At 49.4% G+C, this 17,408-nt stretch overlaps 1 protein-coding gene across 1 annotated transcript; it reads left to right on the forward strand.

Annotated features, from left to right (window-relative positions):
- Positions 1–8,885: 8,885 nt before the first annotated feature.
- On the forward strand, positions 8,886–17,033 carry LOC136653037 (olfactory receptor 14C36-like). Its single transcript, XM_066629962.1, has 2 exons — positions 8,886–9,507; positions 16,057–17,033. Exons 1-2 carry the CDS (start codon positions 8,886–8,888, stop codon positions 17,031–17,033), a joined length of 1,599 nt encoding a protein of 532 aa, XP_066486059.1.
- The last annotated feature ends 375 nt before the right edge of the window (positions 17,034–17,408 follow it).

Below are 17,408 nucleotides of genomic sequence, written 5' to 3' on the forward strand. Positions count from 1 at the left end.
AACCCACAAACCCTTTCTGCTTCAGTTGCTCCTTATATCCCTGAGGGCCCTATTGCCTTCCAGTGGCTGCAGCTGTGCAGCACACTCTGCTGGATGCCCAGGCCTTACCCTTAAAGGGGCCACTGCTGACACCACATCTAACTCCTCAACAGTTCTTCTGTGATTCCAATACAAATGAACAAGTGGAAAGTCCAACCACAACTTGAATTCTCAAGACACAACAAACCTCTGGATTTATGGTGAGAACCCAGCCTTACCTGGGGCTTGTGCAATAAGCAAACACTGGCATTCTGACCAAGGAGACAGTTTTTTCTTTGTGATGGGGGGGGGCTTACATTCAGATGCTGGATGAGGTGAGTGAAAGCGCCCCTCCCCTGCTGTGTGAGTGTGTGGGGGGGGCAGAGCATCTGTGTTTGTAAGAGAAGGGGGCAGACTGTGTGTGAGAGAGGGGGGGGAAAGTGTTTGCGTTGCAGAAAAGTTGTGATGCTCCAGGCTTGGGGTGGGGGGAAAGAGAGGCTGTGATGCTCCAGGCTTGGGGGGGAAGAATATGTGATGCTCTAGGCTTGGGGGGAGCAAGAGTCTGTGATGCTCCAGGCTTGGGGGGGAGAGAGAGAGAGGCTGTGATGCTCCAGGCTTTGGGGGGGGGAGAGGCTGTGAGGTTCCAGGTTTGGGGGGAGAGAGGATGTGATGATCCAAGCTTGGGGTGGGGGAAAGAGAGTCTGTGATGCTCCAGGCTTGGGGGGGGAAGAGAGAAGATGTGATGCTCCAGGCTTGGGGGAGAGAGAGAGGCTTGATGCTGCAGGCTTTGGGGGGGAGAGAGAGGCTGTGATGCTCCGGGTTTGGGGGGCGGAAGAGAGAAGCTGTGATGCCCTAGGCTTGCGGGGAGAGAGGATGTGATGCTCCAGGCTTGGGGTGGGGGGAAAGAGAGGCTGTGATGCTCCAGGCTTGGGGAGGGGGGAGAAGCTTTCCTGGGAGTAAGCCCCCTGACTCTAATGGGACTTACTTCAGAGTAGGCATGCACAGGATTGGGCAGCAAGACTGCCACCCCACCCATGCTTTCCTGGGAGAGAGCCCCAGTGACTCTGAGACTTACTTCTGAGTAGACACATGGGCTTGGGCTCCATCCGGCGCTGCCACAGTCCGCAGGGCGCTGAGGGAAGGCAGGAGCCCCCTGGCCAGCTCAGCCTCTTGCCCGGGAAAGCTGAGCAGAGCAGAGCAGAGCGAGCGGGCAGGGGGCAGGGCCAGGGCCAGGGGCCAAGTTTTTTTTTTTTTTTTTTTCAGTATTCGCTCCATCAGGTGCACACACATTTCCCCCCACTTTTTGGGGGGGGGGGGAAAGTGCATCTTATGGAGCGAAAAATACGGTAAATATAAAATTTAAATAAATAAATTAGAGATGGATCTTAGATGAGTGAATAAATGAATGAATGGCCTCATTCATTCAACCTCTCTGGCTCTCGGAACACCCTTGAGACACAACCAGAACACAGTTCTGGTCATGTACAGTTGAGGCTTTCGGGGACAAGAGGCTGGATGTGGGCCAGATAGAGGCTTGTCGCGAGCCACATCTGGCCGTCGGGCCGGGGTTTGGAGACCCCTGATCTATACCATCTTTCCTCCTATGCTGAATCCATTCACTTATAGCATGAGAAATAAAGAGATCCAGACTGCATTGTGGAAACTATTACACCAAATAAACTTTTCTAACAGGTTCCGTCTGTGATGATTAAAACTTTACTGTGCTTTTTTATCAGCAAGATGGGAAATGTTCTAGAACTTATGAGTTATGGTTGTAGGAAAGTGTTAGCTTGGCCCACATAGTCAGATTAGCCTCCCACTTCAGCTAGTCCTGAAATCTGCTAGACTCCTGACAGAGAAGGGAACATTCTTGTTGAATGTCCCCTTGTGCTACACACACTTTTATTACCCAGCACCCCCCAATAAAGACACAGGCAAGGGCATATGGTACAAAGGGCCACTTTATTAACTATTTAAATATACTTCAGATTGCAACAGGGCCTAACAAATAAGTCATGCGGATTCTACATGGGGAAAACAGAGCTGCCTGCCTACTTCCCCCTATAGTGATTTGGGTGACCACACCAGTCTCTGGGCAGCGTCAGTACAAGCCTGCCGCCCCCTTCATTGTCGCCCTGAAGGGCCAGGGTGGCAGGCTAGCTCAGGCCACCCGAGCGAACCCGCGGTGCACCTTTACCACCAGGCGGAGGTTCATCCAGCCTGCATCACCCAGCTGGGAATGCCAGCATGACCAAGCGTGGAGTCCACCCGGCCCTTGCCACCCTGCGGTGTACACCGATATGACCTTACCTACCCAAAACCCGCACGACACCTGCCACCCGGGGGTCAGCCTAGTGCTTGGCCCAACTGCCCCACATGTAAATAAATTTCTGCAGGCCCTGTTGCAAATCATGAAGAAAAACATCATTGCCAAACACCGAAAGGTGTACTCCATCTCTTCTGAACAATTGCGGCACATCATAGCTGATGCCTGGATGAGAAATGACACCACCTCCGTGACGGAGCACCGCCCGCATCACATAAGAATTTACCTTCTTCCTAGTCAGTTCGATTTTTTAACGTTAGAGGCATAACGCCAAACCCTGCGAGGCAAGAGGTCAGACCATAAGATGACCGTTCCCACGAAAACGCTGACTAATGCGGAGAATAGCGCTGCAGGCCTGAAGCCTCAAGGACAGAGTCGTCCTCTGGCCCAGGTCGTTCTCCCCCAAATGAATAACTGTGATGTGAGGCAGGGCATGGCCATGCACAAACTCATAAAAAGTGGGAAGAAGCTGATCCCACAGCATTCCCCACTGTGCAACCCAATGCACAGTAGCCAATGAACCGAGCTGCAGCTGCATGCCAAAGCTACTGGAGGCCGCCCTCTTCCTTGCCCAGAAAATGATGGAGTGGCCGCAGATACGGACCCGAACTGCTCCCGCCCTGGAACCTGTGGACAGGAAAAAACAGGAATCACCATTCCAGAAACATGCATCACTTAACTATATAGCACCTGGCAAAGCCAGTGCAAGAGATCACCCAACTGCTGTCATGGGACAAACCCGGAAATATAGCATGCAACACAGGAACATGTGGCAGTGCCACTATAAACACCTGGTAATGCCAGAACAAAAAGCGCCCAACCGCTGTCACGGGCCGCGCCCGGAAATTTGTTGTGGTATCTTCATCACCTCTAGCCCCTACCACCAGGGCGAGGGGGACTAGCAGAGCCAATCCCGCTCAGTACTCGTCAGGCTCTCTGACGTAATATTTAAATGCCCAGGTGCGCCAATGGCCAATCCTATGAATGTCCCGGGCTGGGAGGCCGATATCAGCTGCAGCCGATGCAGCCCCAATCCTGAAAGAGTGCAGGCCGTAATCTTCTGTCCGAAACCCAAGGTCTGCCACTGCCCTGCAAAAAAGGATCCTAAACTGAAAAAACATGAGGCATCAACATGGCAGAACAAGGCACCCCGAACCGCAGGACGCACAGCCAAATAAGAACGAAGAGTCCTTACTGGGCACAAGGCTAGGATCTGCGCCAGGCCCAGTCACACTTTAAAACACCCCCCTCCCCCGCTGGTCAGTTTTCAAACAACAGAGGGTGATAATGACCACATCAGCCTTAATATGTACATCCTGCAGCTGTAAGGCCCTTCCAGACTCGTCAACCACTGAGGCATATAAAACCTCACTGGGGCGGAAGGCACCAAAAAACATAATGATGCTGATGGTTCTAAACAATAAGGACTCATAAGGAGTCGAGCACAGCACCTCAAAACGATTAATCAACCTGACTAAAATCCCAGGGGTTATGGGCTTACGCCAGTCAGGTGTAGGGGGACAGATTCGCTTCAACATGACCAACTTGCGTACCCTAAAGTCGGCAGTAGCATCAGCAAAACCTGAGGCCTTGGCAGAAAATGCCAATGCCGCCAAGTACACCGATAAAGACCTACAAGCTACATTAATGCTATGCAGGTATAACAAGAACTGCATCAGGTGTTCCGGAGGAACAGGCCAGACTTGGGGTACGGCCAGGGCTGCCCGAAAGGTCTCAAATTCCCTTGCCTTAATTTGATAGCTGAGATGGGTAGAAGGTGCGAGAGCAGACCAAATTACATGTTGCGCTCTGCACAGCCAAGGGTCCAAAGCCAAAGTGGCATCAGGTCGGGCTCCCGCAGTGCCCCCAGTGCCAGCTGACAGAAACGCTCCATCTGAAAACGAGATAGGCCATGCCGTTTTCAAGACCTGGGACATGCTTAGCCAAAAACAAGATGTTATTTTTAAGGCAGTGCAAAACGAACACCCTCACCAGCCTCATTACCCATGGGGACCGGGACGTCTGCTGGTTAATGACAAACACCACAGCTTGGTTGTCACACCACAAACGCACAGTGGAGTTGGCAAATACCTCTGCCCATAAATGAACTGCAACCACAAGGGGGAACAGCTCCAAAAAGGTCATGTCCACTGTAACCCCCTCTGAAACAGCGGTCATGTCCACTGTAACCCCCTCTGAAACCCATGCATCCGGCCAAGGGGCGGAAAACCATCTCCCTCTAAAATAAACTCAAAACTCAAAACCACCCACAGCATCAGAGTGATGCTGCAGCTCCGCCTCAAGTAAACACGCCTGCCGTCAAAAGGATATAACATTATAAAATTCCAAAAACTGTAACCAGGTTACCAAATCTGCCTTCATATCCTGGGTGATCCGCAGGCGGTGGTGAGGCTTCTTGATACCCACCATGCAATCACACAGCCTCCTCAAAAAGGCTCGACCAGGGGCAACTACCCAGCAGGCGAAATTCAAATGCCCCACCAGAACCTGCATATGCCTCAAGGACCATTTCTGAGCCTGGAGGCCAGCACAAATTAACTGCTGCATCCTAACCAACTTATCACCAGGCAGCCTACTGCACTGCTGTACCGTGTCCAATTCAACACCCAAAAATGTAAGGGTAGTCGCGGGGCCCTCAGTCTTTTCATGGACAAGGGGAACCCCCAACTCCTTGCACACAGCCACAAAGGTATGTAACAGGTGCAGGCATTGATCAGATCCACCCGCACCCATGAAAAGAAAATCATCAAGATAATGGACCACTGAGGTGAGTCGTGCCCTGCTCACCACTACCTACTTCAAAAAGGAGCTAAATTTCTCAAAAAGGGCACAGGAGATTGTGAATCCCATTGGCAGCACTTTATCCAGGTATAGGGAACCATTAAATTGAAAACCAAGCAAACAAAAATCATCGGGGTGGACAGGCAGGAGTCTGAATGCAGACTCAATATCCATCTTGGCCATGAGGGAGCCAAAGCTGCAGCAACGTACCACCCCGATAGCTTGGTCCAAAGAAGTGTATCGTACTGAACAAAGGTGCGCAGGGAACCTATCATTAACCGAGTCCCCTTAAGGATAGGACAGATGGTGAATGAGACGGAAGGTCCCAGGGATCTTGTTGGGAACTACACCTAAAGGGGACACCTGAACCTTGGGAAATGGAGGAGACTTAAAGGGGCCCGCCAAACGGCCGGCTCCCAGTTCCTTATCTATCTTAGCTTGAACTATCCCCTCCATACCCTTGACCGACGGGAGATTCCTGGTCCAGGTAGATCTGGAGGGAGGGGGCACAGGAATCCAAAATCCTTTATCAAAACCTTCCAATAACATTTGAGCATCCTGAAACTTCGGATACCCATTCAAAAATGAAGCCAACGCCTCTACTCTAATCGGGGTGGGCCCACTTTCCAGCTTGAGGGGGCTGACCGCCCCCTCTCTTGGCCTGCCCAGCTTGGGGCCTGGGACCCCTCCTAAAACCTGCCAGCTTGGGGCACATGGACACTGAGTGCTGGCTGTTGCACTGCCCACAGACATGTGCAAAAGTGCAGCCTGCCTTACTGCATCGCCCTGTGGAGTTAAACCCATAGCAGGAGTGGGGGGGTTTGAACCCAAGACACTCCTGACATCCCTGCCACTGGCCCGGTGGTGCTCCAAGCAATCAAATGCCCACTATCAGATCAGTTATGCAAATTGGACCGGGTCGGCAGGACAATTTGGACCCACAATTCCCACTGTGGAACCCACCAGTCAAGGGCGGCGTCGTGCGAAGCACGTAAACGAAAACATTCATCATATGCAAGCCAGACTGTGCCCGCATATTCACGGAAAGCCCTGTGAATAATATCCAGGTACTTAAAAAGCACAGTTGCCCATGCTGACTACATCTGAATAAATACTGCAGCATAAATAGTGTATCCATTTAACAAGTTATTCCAGTTCTTATCAATTTTCCGCCTTTGTGCCACTTGGGGATCAGGCGCTGGGTCACGAACCTTCAGGGCTGGCTCAGATTCCTTATGTAATAAACTAAAAACATCAACAAACTCGCCCCTCCAAATTTTCTCTTTAACTGCCAAGGCGAGGTGACCACCCAAAGGCAGGGCTACATCCCCATAAGCCACTCACGGATGCTCACCTAACCCTTCCATGACTCCTTGAGAAAAAAACCCCATATGGGACATTGGCAAAAGGGGTGAAGCTATAAGGGACACCGGAGACCGGGGAAACCCCCGTAAACGGCAGAGCGGCAGCTATGGTCTGTCCCGGCTGGGATGCCAGCACCCCTGGGTTGATCCCAGGTTGCTGCCATATTCCTGGTGAATATGGAAAGGGGGGGGCTTGCGGCACCTGAGAATAACCCCAAGCCGGCCAATACGGCAATGGAGCCGAAGGTGCCAACACTGAGGAATTCACACCTTCACGCTCATCCCATACACCAGCCGACGCTGAGCTATCCATCTGCCCGCTCTCACCCGTTGGAGGCATGGGTACTGCCTGGCAAGATGCTCCTTGCGAATGCTGCTGTTCCTCAGGGTCTGATGCCTGCACCTGAACAACTGGAGGTCCAGGTGGAGCCTGCCGCTCAACGGGTTTCTCCAAAGCGGTTAACCTGGAAGAGAGGATTTCCATGAGCTTCGCACTATGCCCTTTTCTGGTACACCTCTGACTGGGGGGGAGCACCTGATGTACTACCCCATCTCCCAAACCAGCATCACGCATAGCTTTCTCCTTCTCAAGCGCCTCCACCCATGCAACCAGGGCCCACAGCTGTATCATTCTCCTCATCTGAGGAAGAAGCTGGTGCGGGACTGGGGGGGACACTTCGGGGCCTTCCCCCTGGATTTCTTGTTTCTCTTAGGCATAGCAACGATTGAACTGTGGTGGGGGAAACAGTGTTAACTAACCTATCACCCTTACAATACTTACCACTAAACTACTCTAATGTTCCCACTCACTTGATCTTATTTTTATTTAATTTTTAATTTCAAATTTTTTTTTTATTAATTTATATTTAAATTAAAACTTCCTTAAATATGGGGAAATTTTTTTTAAATTTTGTTTTATCTCACTTTTTTATTTATTTATCCAATTAATTTCTTGTTTTCTTTCCCTCCCCTCCTTTTTCCCCCCCTTAAATTTATTATGCAAAGGACACTGCAAAACTGCTACCAACTTTGAGGTCTCCCATCCAATTCAGGACCACAGCCAACTCTGCTTAGCTTCAGCCACTGTTGAGTGTAAACACCACTCAGCCACCAGTCCTCACAGGCAAGTAAAGGTAGCAAATTAAAGAAAAAACGTGCGTCCCCGCTATGTGCTGGGAGGAGGAATGCCCAGTGCAGACCCAAAAGCCCCAAACACAAGCAGGAGGGCGGGCAGGGAAGAAACCTGCTAGTGCTTCTGCTGGTAGGCTCAACAAGCAGCCGGCAGGAGCCCAGGCAGGGCAACTCCAAGGGCAGCAGGCACCGGCCGCAGCCAGGCACATGCCCAAACACACCCCCACGGAGCACTGCAAACCAAGCAGGCGAACCCGCTCCACACAGGCACCCCAACAACCGGCAGGGCAGTGGGCAGGCTGAAGCATGGACCTGCCTAAGTAGAGCTTCCAGGCGCCCAAGCGCTGGCCGCCCAAACTGCCCCGGGGATGTGGGGGGGAGGATGGGTGCTCAGTGAGGGGGGTGGGGGGAAGATCAGGCACTCAGTGGCTCCCACTGCGTGCAGCCAGCAGCCATGAGCGGGAAGACGAAGAGTAGCCAAGCACGCCCAATATCGGGAATTCAAGTAGCCAAGCTCAGCCCCAGGTCAGAAAATCCTGAGTAGCCAAGCACCCAGCCCCAAAACACATCGAGCCCACCAGAGCGTGGGCACACCAGCCGCTCACACGTGGCCAAAGAGGGACGCAGCTGGACCGCTGCCCCTGCAAGGCAGCCCCCCGCAACCCAGCCAAGAAGCCCAACCCAGGCACCACTGCCAACAGCCGCATGCTGCCCAAAGGTAAGCCAAGAGGGCAGGTGGGCAGGCGGGCAACCACAGCCAAGTCTGCGGGGCTCGAGGCCCCAGCAAAGTGGCCTGAGTCGGGGAGCAGCGCGAAGGAGGTCCTTCCCTGACTGCTGCCTGGTCCCAACTGCACGGACTTCTCTGAGCAGCCTGCACATGGCCCTAGACCCAGGGTGCTCAATACGTCAATCTCGATCGACCAGTCGATCACAAGGCAAAATGAGTTGATCACGGAGCCAGATTTTTTCTGACCTTTAGGTCACTGCACATGTGCAAACAACTTGACTGGCTGCTAGAGTTGGGGGGAGATTGGAAGTGGGGGGTCTTGAGCAGCAGCAGCAGCAGGGAAAGTCTGCAGGAGGAGCAGTCAGTGTGGGTGGGCGGGGGCTGAGTGGCGAGGCACCCAGGGGGCTAGAGCAGGCACCTACCTGCCTGCCTGCCTTCCCCCCTTCTGCGGCAGCACTCAGGCAGTGCGCCCCAGGGATGCCCAGGCAGCTGCTGCCGCCCCCTGCTGCCTGGGCGCATGGGGGAGGAGGCTGAGCCACAGTGGAGAGCAGCGTGCAGCCCCCCGCCTCCTGCTGCCTGCTATGCCCTGTCGCCACCCAGAGGGGTGCTCCCGCGGCCGCTTCCAGGGCATGCGTCGGTCTCCCGCAGCTGCCGCAGCCCCGAATCCAGCTGCCGAGGAGCCCCATCCATGCCCTGCCAGCACTGCCAGCAGCAGCAGCACCACCTTGCCGAGGGAAGAGCCGCGTGGGGGATAAGAGGGAGGCTGGCCGGGGAAGGCTTGCCTGGCTGGCTGGCCGGTGGTCCCCTCCAATCCCGCGCGCAACGGCGCAGGCAGGAGGAGGCGCTCCGGCGCTGGAGCTTCACCTCCCGCAGCACGGGGACGTGCATGCCACCTGCTGCACAGGGAGGGGGTGACGGCACCAGCAGCAGCATCCAGCCTGTCCTCCCGCCTTCCCGCTGCCACATCCGGCCCCCGAGATGCAGCCTGGCTGGCTCCCAGGTGCGCCCTGGAGATGATGTGCCGGTAGACCTTTCCGGAAGGGTCCCTCGGCTGGTAGGCCACGCAGGGCTTCTACATCCTAGGCACATCTACTCAGAAGCCATCAGCATCACAGTCAATGGGGCTTACTCCCAGGACAGTGTGGAAAGGGTCGCAGCAACCAGGTGAGGTGCTAGTGGTGGGGTACCTTTCAGGAGGTGTCCCTTGGCTGGCAGGTGATTAAGGACATCTAGAGCCCCATCCTAGGCACGTCTACTCATAAATAAGCACCATTATAGTCAATGGGGTTTACTCCCAGGAAAATGTGGAAAGGTTTACAGCCCTTGGTCTCAGGAAGTAAGCATCACTGTGTGCAATGGGGCTTACCGCGAAATGTTAGTCCTGACACTAATATGGCATTCTTTGTTAGAGCCAATGGGCTGCGAGGCTGGTCCTCCTGTGCCTCATGTGGGGGCAGGGTAAACACCAGTGGCGCACTAATACATGTGCCACCGGAATTCTTATGAAGCCATTTGTGTGGAATTATCAGTCCACATGAAGCTTCTCATGATGTCTTTTATAGTCTACCCTCAGAAGCTTCTGTCCACTTGTCCAAATATGTGTATAGTTGGTTTTAGGTTGGAAACTATCATGAAGCAAATTAACCCTTTTAAAACCAGTATCCTCTGTACTCTAATCTTTCACATGGTTTTTGAGGAGATTTTAACCATGAACACTTCTGAACCTATAGATAACATGTATAACATCACATTTTCTCTCCTGTTGCATTTTTACCACAGGTGTCCTTCACCAAGGGAGCTCTAAATTCTCTAGTAACCTCAGCACAGTGAGAAACATTATACAAATTGTGAGTTATGGTTGTAGGAAAATGTTAATTTGCTTCACAAACTCAGATTATCCTCCAACTTCAGCGACTGCAGATCTGCTTGGCCCCTGAGAGAGAAGAAAACATACCTTTTGAACTTCTCTCTTGTACTTGAATTGTTATTCAAGTACACTTGAATAACTTGAATTGTTATTAAACCATTTTTGTAGCATTATCAGTCTGTAGGATACTTCACAGAGTAACAGAAAAATAAGGCAGCTTCTTTCATTTCCCTCCAGGCAGTTCAGGAAATATGTTCTATAGGTGGGGTTGGTGGGATGAGGAAGGAGGAAGCACAATAAGAATGAAAGTCCTGCTCACGGACTAGTAAAAGTTTAACTTGTGAATTATAAAGTAGTGTGTGTGTCTTATGCCTTAGAATAGCAAGATAGTCAAAAACATGAAAGGGGCTCTGTTCTCTCCCCACATGATATGGTCACTCAGCATTGTCAGCTTAGGTCTGTTCAAGACATTCCTGTGACACAGTAAGTCTCAATTTACAAGGTTTGACCATCCATTTTGCATGTGCGTATGTGTGTTCCTTTATGTTTTTCTTGTATCTTGAGTGTGCACATTTAACTCATGATAAACAAATGATGCTTGATGGAAGGTGTAAACTCTTATGAACTTTGATTACATAGTGTCTTCTCCTTTTTAAACTTTGCTACTGCATGTCTTTGCGTTAATAATCTGCTAAACGCCAGAAACAAGGGATATCCACTAAAACTGAGAGTTGGGAGAGTTAGAACAGACAAAAGAAAATATTTCTTTACCCAGCATGTGAGTCATTAGTGGATCTCCTTACCACAGGATGTAGTGATGGCACCTGGCCTAGATGCTTTAATACAGAATTTGACAGATTTCTGGTGGAAATATCCACCACAGGTTACAAACCATTATGGTTATATGCATCATCCTGGTTTTAGAAGTCCTCTGAATTCCAGGTGCAAGGGAGTGGCGATAGGATACAGGTATCTTGTTGTCTTGTGTGCTTCCTGAAGCATCTGGTGGGCCACTATGCGATACAGGAAGCTGGACTAGATGCACCTTTGGCCTGATCCAGCAGGGCTCTTCTTATGTTCAGGCCCTAAGGCAGGGGTGCTCACACTTTTTTGGCTCGAGTGCTACTTTGAAACCCAGCAAGGCCCAGAGATCTACCAGAGTTTTTTTTACAATGTTCGTGCCATCATAACATATAACATTTATGTGTACAATGTATGTTGGTGTACCTTGCATAACCGCATGAGCCAATATTGCACAACACAACATAATTAACTATAAACATTTTTTGTAATTACTTGAGTTTACTTTGTTGAGTTGCACTGAAGTGAATCAGCCAAGGATGCATAGTCCGGACAGTAGCTGCTGACAGCCAGCCTCAAGCACACTTCCAAATGTTCATCAGTCATGGTGGACCGGTACTTGTGCTTAATGATCTTCCTGTAGGAAAAGGCTGACTCACATAAATAAGTGCAGCCCTTCCTGCCTCAGGTGCTCTTATATCCCTGAGGGCCCTATTGCCTTCAAGTGGCTGCAGCTGTGCAGCACACTCTGCTGGATGCCCAGGCCTTACCCTTAAAGGGGCCACTGCTGACACCACATCTAACTCCTCAACAGTTCTTCTGTGATTCCAATACAAGTGGGGAGGGGGGGAGCAGATGTCTATACAGACCAGTGCAAAAACAGGGGAAAGGTGTGGGGGAGGGAAGATCTCTATATAGACATCACAGCAAGACCGGTGCAAAACCGCTTGCACACAGAACCAACAGATGGAAGTTGGGGGGGCAGTTCTCCATACATACCAGTGCAAAAGCAGGGGAAAGGTAAGTCAGCCCCAGTAGAGTCAACGGGGCTCACTCCCAGGGATGCATGGATGGGAGAGAAGCCTGCCAGCGGCTCCTCTCCAGGTCTACTTACGAGTCAGCCCCAGTAGAGTCAACAGGGCTCACTCCCAGGGATGCATGGACAGGAGCTCACTCTCAGGGATGCGTCACTCCCAGGGAGCTCACTCCCAGGATGGGGCTCACTCCCAGGGATGCGTGGACAGGAGCTCACTCCCAGGGATGCGTGGACAGGAGCTCACTCCCAGAGATGCGTCACTCCCAGGGAGCTCGGGGCTCACTCCTAGGGATTTGTGGACAGGAGCTCACTCCCAGGAATGCGTCACTCCACAGAGCTCACTCCCAGGGATGGCGTGGATGGGAGAGAAGCCTGCAATCGACTCATTTTGCCTTGCGATCAATCTGGTAGATCTATGTATTGAGATCGCGACTGACGTATTGAGCACCCCTGCCCTAAGGGCACAATCCCTAACTAACATTCCAGCACTGACATAGCTGTGCCAATGTGGCATGCAGTGCATCCCCCAGCAGGGAGACAGTCAAGGGGGCCTCCTCAAGGTAAGGGCATGTTTGTTACCTTACCTTGGGGCTGCATTGCCGTTAGGTCAGTGCTGAAAATTTGGTTTGAATTGCACCCTAATTCTATGAGTGTCTTCCAGTGATGGAATGAGCGCTGCAGATGCACCACACATGTCACCAGAGCACCCAGACTATCCTGGAGGAGGTACATTGGTTGTGGGTATGGGCATAGGGGCATAACAGAGTGTTTCAGAGGATGAACTTGTGGTAGTGTTGGGGAAGAGATGGGTGGATTGGGGAACAGTTATGCATACTAGATCTTTTGCTCCATTTTTCTGTTCACATGGCTGCTGGCTCTCCTTGCACCAACTATATGTCTTTTTTTAGAGTGGAATTCCTGTTGATTGGCAGGACTGATTGATGAATGACGGATGGATGAAAATGTGGATTTTTTTCATAGCACACAATTAAGCTATGTGTGTGCAACTGATTTTGCTTCTGTACTCATCTTTCCTGGAAAGAGTCATGTTCTGTACACATATTGAGACTTTTGTGGCCATTACTACTAACATTACCATTAAAATGAATCCCCTTATCCTTGGGCAAGGGGACAAATGAGCCCTTTCCAAGGAAACATCCAGCACCCAAAATTCCCCACAGGATGCAGCATAGCCCACACCAAACCTGCTGCATCACCACACAGGGATTTTGTTAGGACTGGCCTGACAGCTTGAAACAGCTATTGAGAAAGTAAAGATTGCTGTGCATCCTGAGGTAAGTTCAAGGGGGGGGGGGCACAGAACTGATCTCCATGGGCTGTTTGGCTCAGGGATGCTGGCTGGGAACTTGCTCATGCCATGAAGAATTTTTTTCATGGGTCTTAAACATCTGTGGGTGCAGTCCAAACCCCTTATGTCAGTGCTTTCCAGCACTGGCACAGCGATGCCAGTGGGACATGTGCTGCACCCTGCAGTTGGGTGTCGCCCACGGAGGCCTCCTCAAAGAAGGGAATGTTTGTTCCGTTACCTCAGAGCTGCATTGTCCTCATGTCCGTGCTGGAAAGCACAGACTTAAGGGGTTAGGATTGCGCCCTCTGTTACATCTGTTGCAGAAGTAAAAAATCTGAGCACACAGCAGACACAGATCTAGCTATCAGGGCAATGAGGTTTTCATGTCTTCAAGTGCAGCATGCTGGTGCCAAGAATCTTCTTAGGTTTGTTTTAAAAAGGGACAAAAAATAAGTTCAAGGTAAAAAGCCCCAACAGCGCTGTGTGCATGCATGCGTGTGTGTGTGTGTGTGTGTTTCATCAGCTGCTTTGCTGGACTCTTGGGAGCAGGTCTCAAAGAAGTCAAAGGAGACATTGGGAGAACCCCTTTCACAAAGTTCTGCAGAAAGCCTTTTATTTCCAGTGATGATGGATGAACCATCTCTATAGTGCCAAGTTTCAATGGACATAAATGTTTCAAGGAACAGAGCAATGATGACACACCATGACCTAAAAGCTTCTGGAATTGGAATGTAACCTGCTATTGAATGAAAGCAACGGCAAAAAGTAAGTAAATGTTTCCCCATTTTTTCCTACATTCTCAGCTGCCTGTCAGCCCAGCCACCCACCCATCATTTTCTTTCCCAAATAGTATTTTGCCTTCTACCATTCTCTGAACTGTTCAGGCCAGTTTCATATCCAGCCTCGTTTAGGTGATAGCCAGACAAAAAATTGCCTTCATGAGACTGAAACATCACATTTTAGTTGCAAAAGTTTTGCAAAAGCAAAACAGTGGCGGCCACCAGACTTCATGTTTTTTCCTCTCCCCAGTGTGAAGTGACTCCAGGTGATATATTAGTTTCCCCCCACTGTTTCCTCTGCAAATGTAGGGGGTTACATATTAGTTAGAGATCTTCTCTCCTGTCCACATCCAGCTCCGGCAACCTTGTCACGTTTTGGGAAGTGATGGTGTTATATACAAATTAGATTAGCAACTCAGGGATAGGATTGTGTCAAGAACAGACACAATCCTTCCCAGGCTGTACACAAAATGCTAATATCTTTTTTTCAGAAGCACAATGTATGTGCAACTGCTTGTGCTTCTCCACTCATCTGTCCTGGGAAAGATCATGTTCTATATTTCTTCTGCTAAGTTGGAACTTAAAAGAAAATGATTTCAGTTTGTAGGAAAAGCTATATTCCCACCTAACGCATCAGGCTTATATAATCTAGCAAGGGTGCTTTCTGCTGTGTGGCTGATTTTAGAACAGATGCAATGTCTAAATAGGTGTTCTGTAAGATAGCAGAGTATCTGGTGATTCACTTTATTCATTCAGATAAGTTACAACTAAGATGAGTTACTTTGGAGTCAAACAGAAGCCACATACAGACCACATTTTCCATACAGCCACATACAGACCAACCATTTTGGACCAAACCATGGTCAGTTGAGACAGACTGGAAAGGATGGACTAGCCTAACTTGTGCAGATGACTTGATTAGATTTTTCATCATGTCCGTGCCTTTGCAGTAACTGTATTGTATAGATCAACCATTTTCAACCACTGTGCTGTGGCACGTTGGTGTGTCGCGAATGGTCTGCAGGTGTGCCGAGGGAGTTTGAGGGAGGGTCATTTATTTAGTAGGGCTATTGGGGATGTCAGCCCCCCAGCAGCAGTATGGTGTGCCTTGTCAATTGTCAAAAAACCGATGGTGTGCCTTGACAATTTTAGCACCTTTCCAGTGTGCCGTGAGACAAAAAAAGGTTGAAAATCAGTGGTATGAATAATGTAGCAGTTATACTATACTCTACAGGAGATAGTATAGCAGTTCAGGTGTGAAAAAAGACAACCACAGTCTTTTCTCACTGGTTTAATTCAATTTTAGTCAAACTATTGCCTTCTCCATATGCAATACCAAATATTCCCAATGGAAAGGACTTATCTCAATCAATAAATTTCAACCACACTTTCTACATGAGGGACCTAATTTGGTATAGATCAAGACAATGGCATAGCTGGGCTGAGACCAGGGGTCCATGCCGGTTTGGTGGTTTTCCACCATCACTGTGGGGGTGACAGTGCCTACCTGGTGGTGCATGGAGGTATCATGAAATTGGCACACACCATCCCTGCCCTAACAGGGAAAAGTGCAAATGCATAATAATACTGCAAATGCAGCCATTTCCAGGGCCACAGCCATGCATGGAGGGAGGGTGTCTGCGCAGGCATGGGGGTGGCACAATGACACAAAGGTATCATTGTATCACCAGGCCCTGGGTCTCCCCCCCACCTATGCTGTTGGATCAAGATTATCCTGGTCCATCTCGGCTCATTCACAGAAGTGTACTGGAAGAGTGAATGGAATTCCACCTTTCATTGTACATGGACTAAAAGTGATATAATAGAAATGCATGTTTCAGTTGTCTTGCATATATCAGTTTGAATAAAACTAACTCTCCTGTTTCTTCCCCACAGGTAGCATGAAATTTCCTGTTTGGGATAAAATGCCCACTCTTAACTCTAGCTCTGACTTTCTGCTTCTGCAGTTCTCAGAAGTCCGTGAATGGCAGCTCATCCATTTCTTTGTGTTCTTAGCTCTATATTTGGCAGGCATGTCCGGAAATCTTCTCATTGTTACTGCAGTCATCCTTGACCACCACCTACACACTCCCATGCATTTCTTCCTCATGAACTTAGCCCTGATGGACTTTGGCTCCATTTCTGTCATTGTTCCTAAATCTATGGTTAATTCACTTGTGAACAGCATAGCCATTTCTTATTCTGAATGTGTGGCTCAAGTTTTCTTCTTTGCATTCTTTGAAGGCACAGGCTTGGCTATCTTAACCATCATGGCACATGACCGCTATGTTGCCATCTGCAAACCACTTCAATATGAAACAATTATGAACAAAGGAGCCTGCATTCAGATGGCAACTGGTGCATCAATTTGTGGTGTTCTCTATGGAGTTATGCACACGAGTGGCACATTTTCAATCACCTTCTGCTCTAATGTTGTTGATCAATTCTTCTGTGAGATCCCAAAGTTACTAAAACTCTCTTGCTCTGACTTGTACCTAGTAGAAATTGGATTTCTTGTGCTTAGTGCTGGTATGGGGTCTGGATGCTTTATTTTCATCATTACAACCTACGTGTGGATCTTCATTGCTTTGCTCAGAATCCCTTCTGAGAAGGGACGTCAGAAGGCTCTCTCCACATGCCTCCCCCACCTCATTGTTGTCTCTATGCTGATATTCACTGCACTCTTTGTCTATGCAAAGCCCCCTGGCAAAATTTCTTCTTACCTGAATCTTGGATTTGCTGTCATATATGCCATCTTCCCTCCTATGCTGAATCCATTCATTTATAGCATGAGAAATAAAGAGCTTCAGACTGCATTGTGGAGGTTATTAAATCAGCAGTTTTTGAATGGGTTTTCCAGACTTCTTATGTGATTCCTGAGATTGTGACCTCTTTGAAATAATGAACATTTTCCTATAAGTTCTTAGCTCTTGTTGAATGAAATTTTACTCTGCCACACCAAGAGATCAGCCAGGCTCATAACAGAGAAGCAAACAATCTTGTTTTGCTTTTCTCTTGAACTGTACATTTTGCCGTTGTTGCTATTAAACAATTTGTGTGTGTAGCTTTATCTGTGCACATGATATTTTATCAAATAAAATGAACTCAGGCAGATCCCTCTCTGTGCCCCAAGAGTACAGGAAGTCTATTCTTTTGGTATGGTGGGAAGGGAAGATTCACAACAACAATAACAGTCCTAACTTTTGCATATATTGACCATTAACTTTTGAAATATTTATTTAAAAAAT

The sequence above is a fragment of the Tiliqua scincoides genome, chromosome 5 (genome assembly GCF_035046505.1).
Source record: "Tiliqua scincoides isolate rTilSci1 chromosome 5, rTilSci1.hap2, whole genome shotgun sequence".
Taxonomy (NCBI): domain Eukaryota; kingdom Metazoa; phylum Chordata; class Lepidosauria; order Squamata; family Scincidae; genus Tiliqua; species Tiliqua scincoides.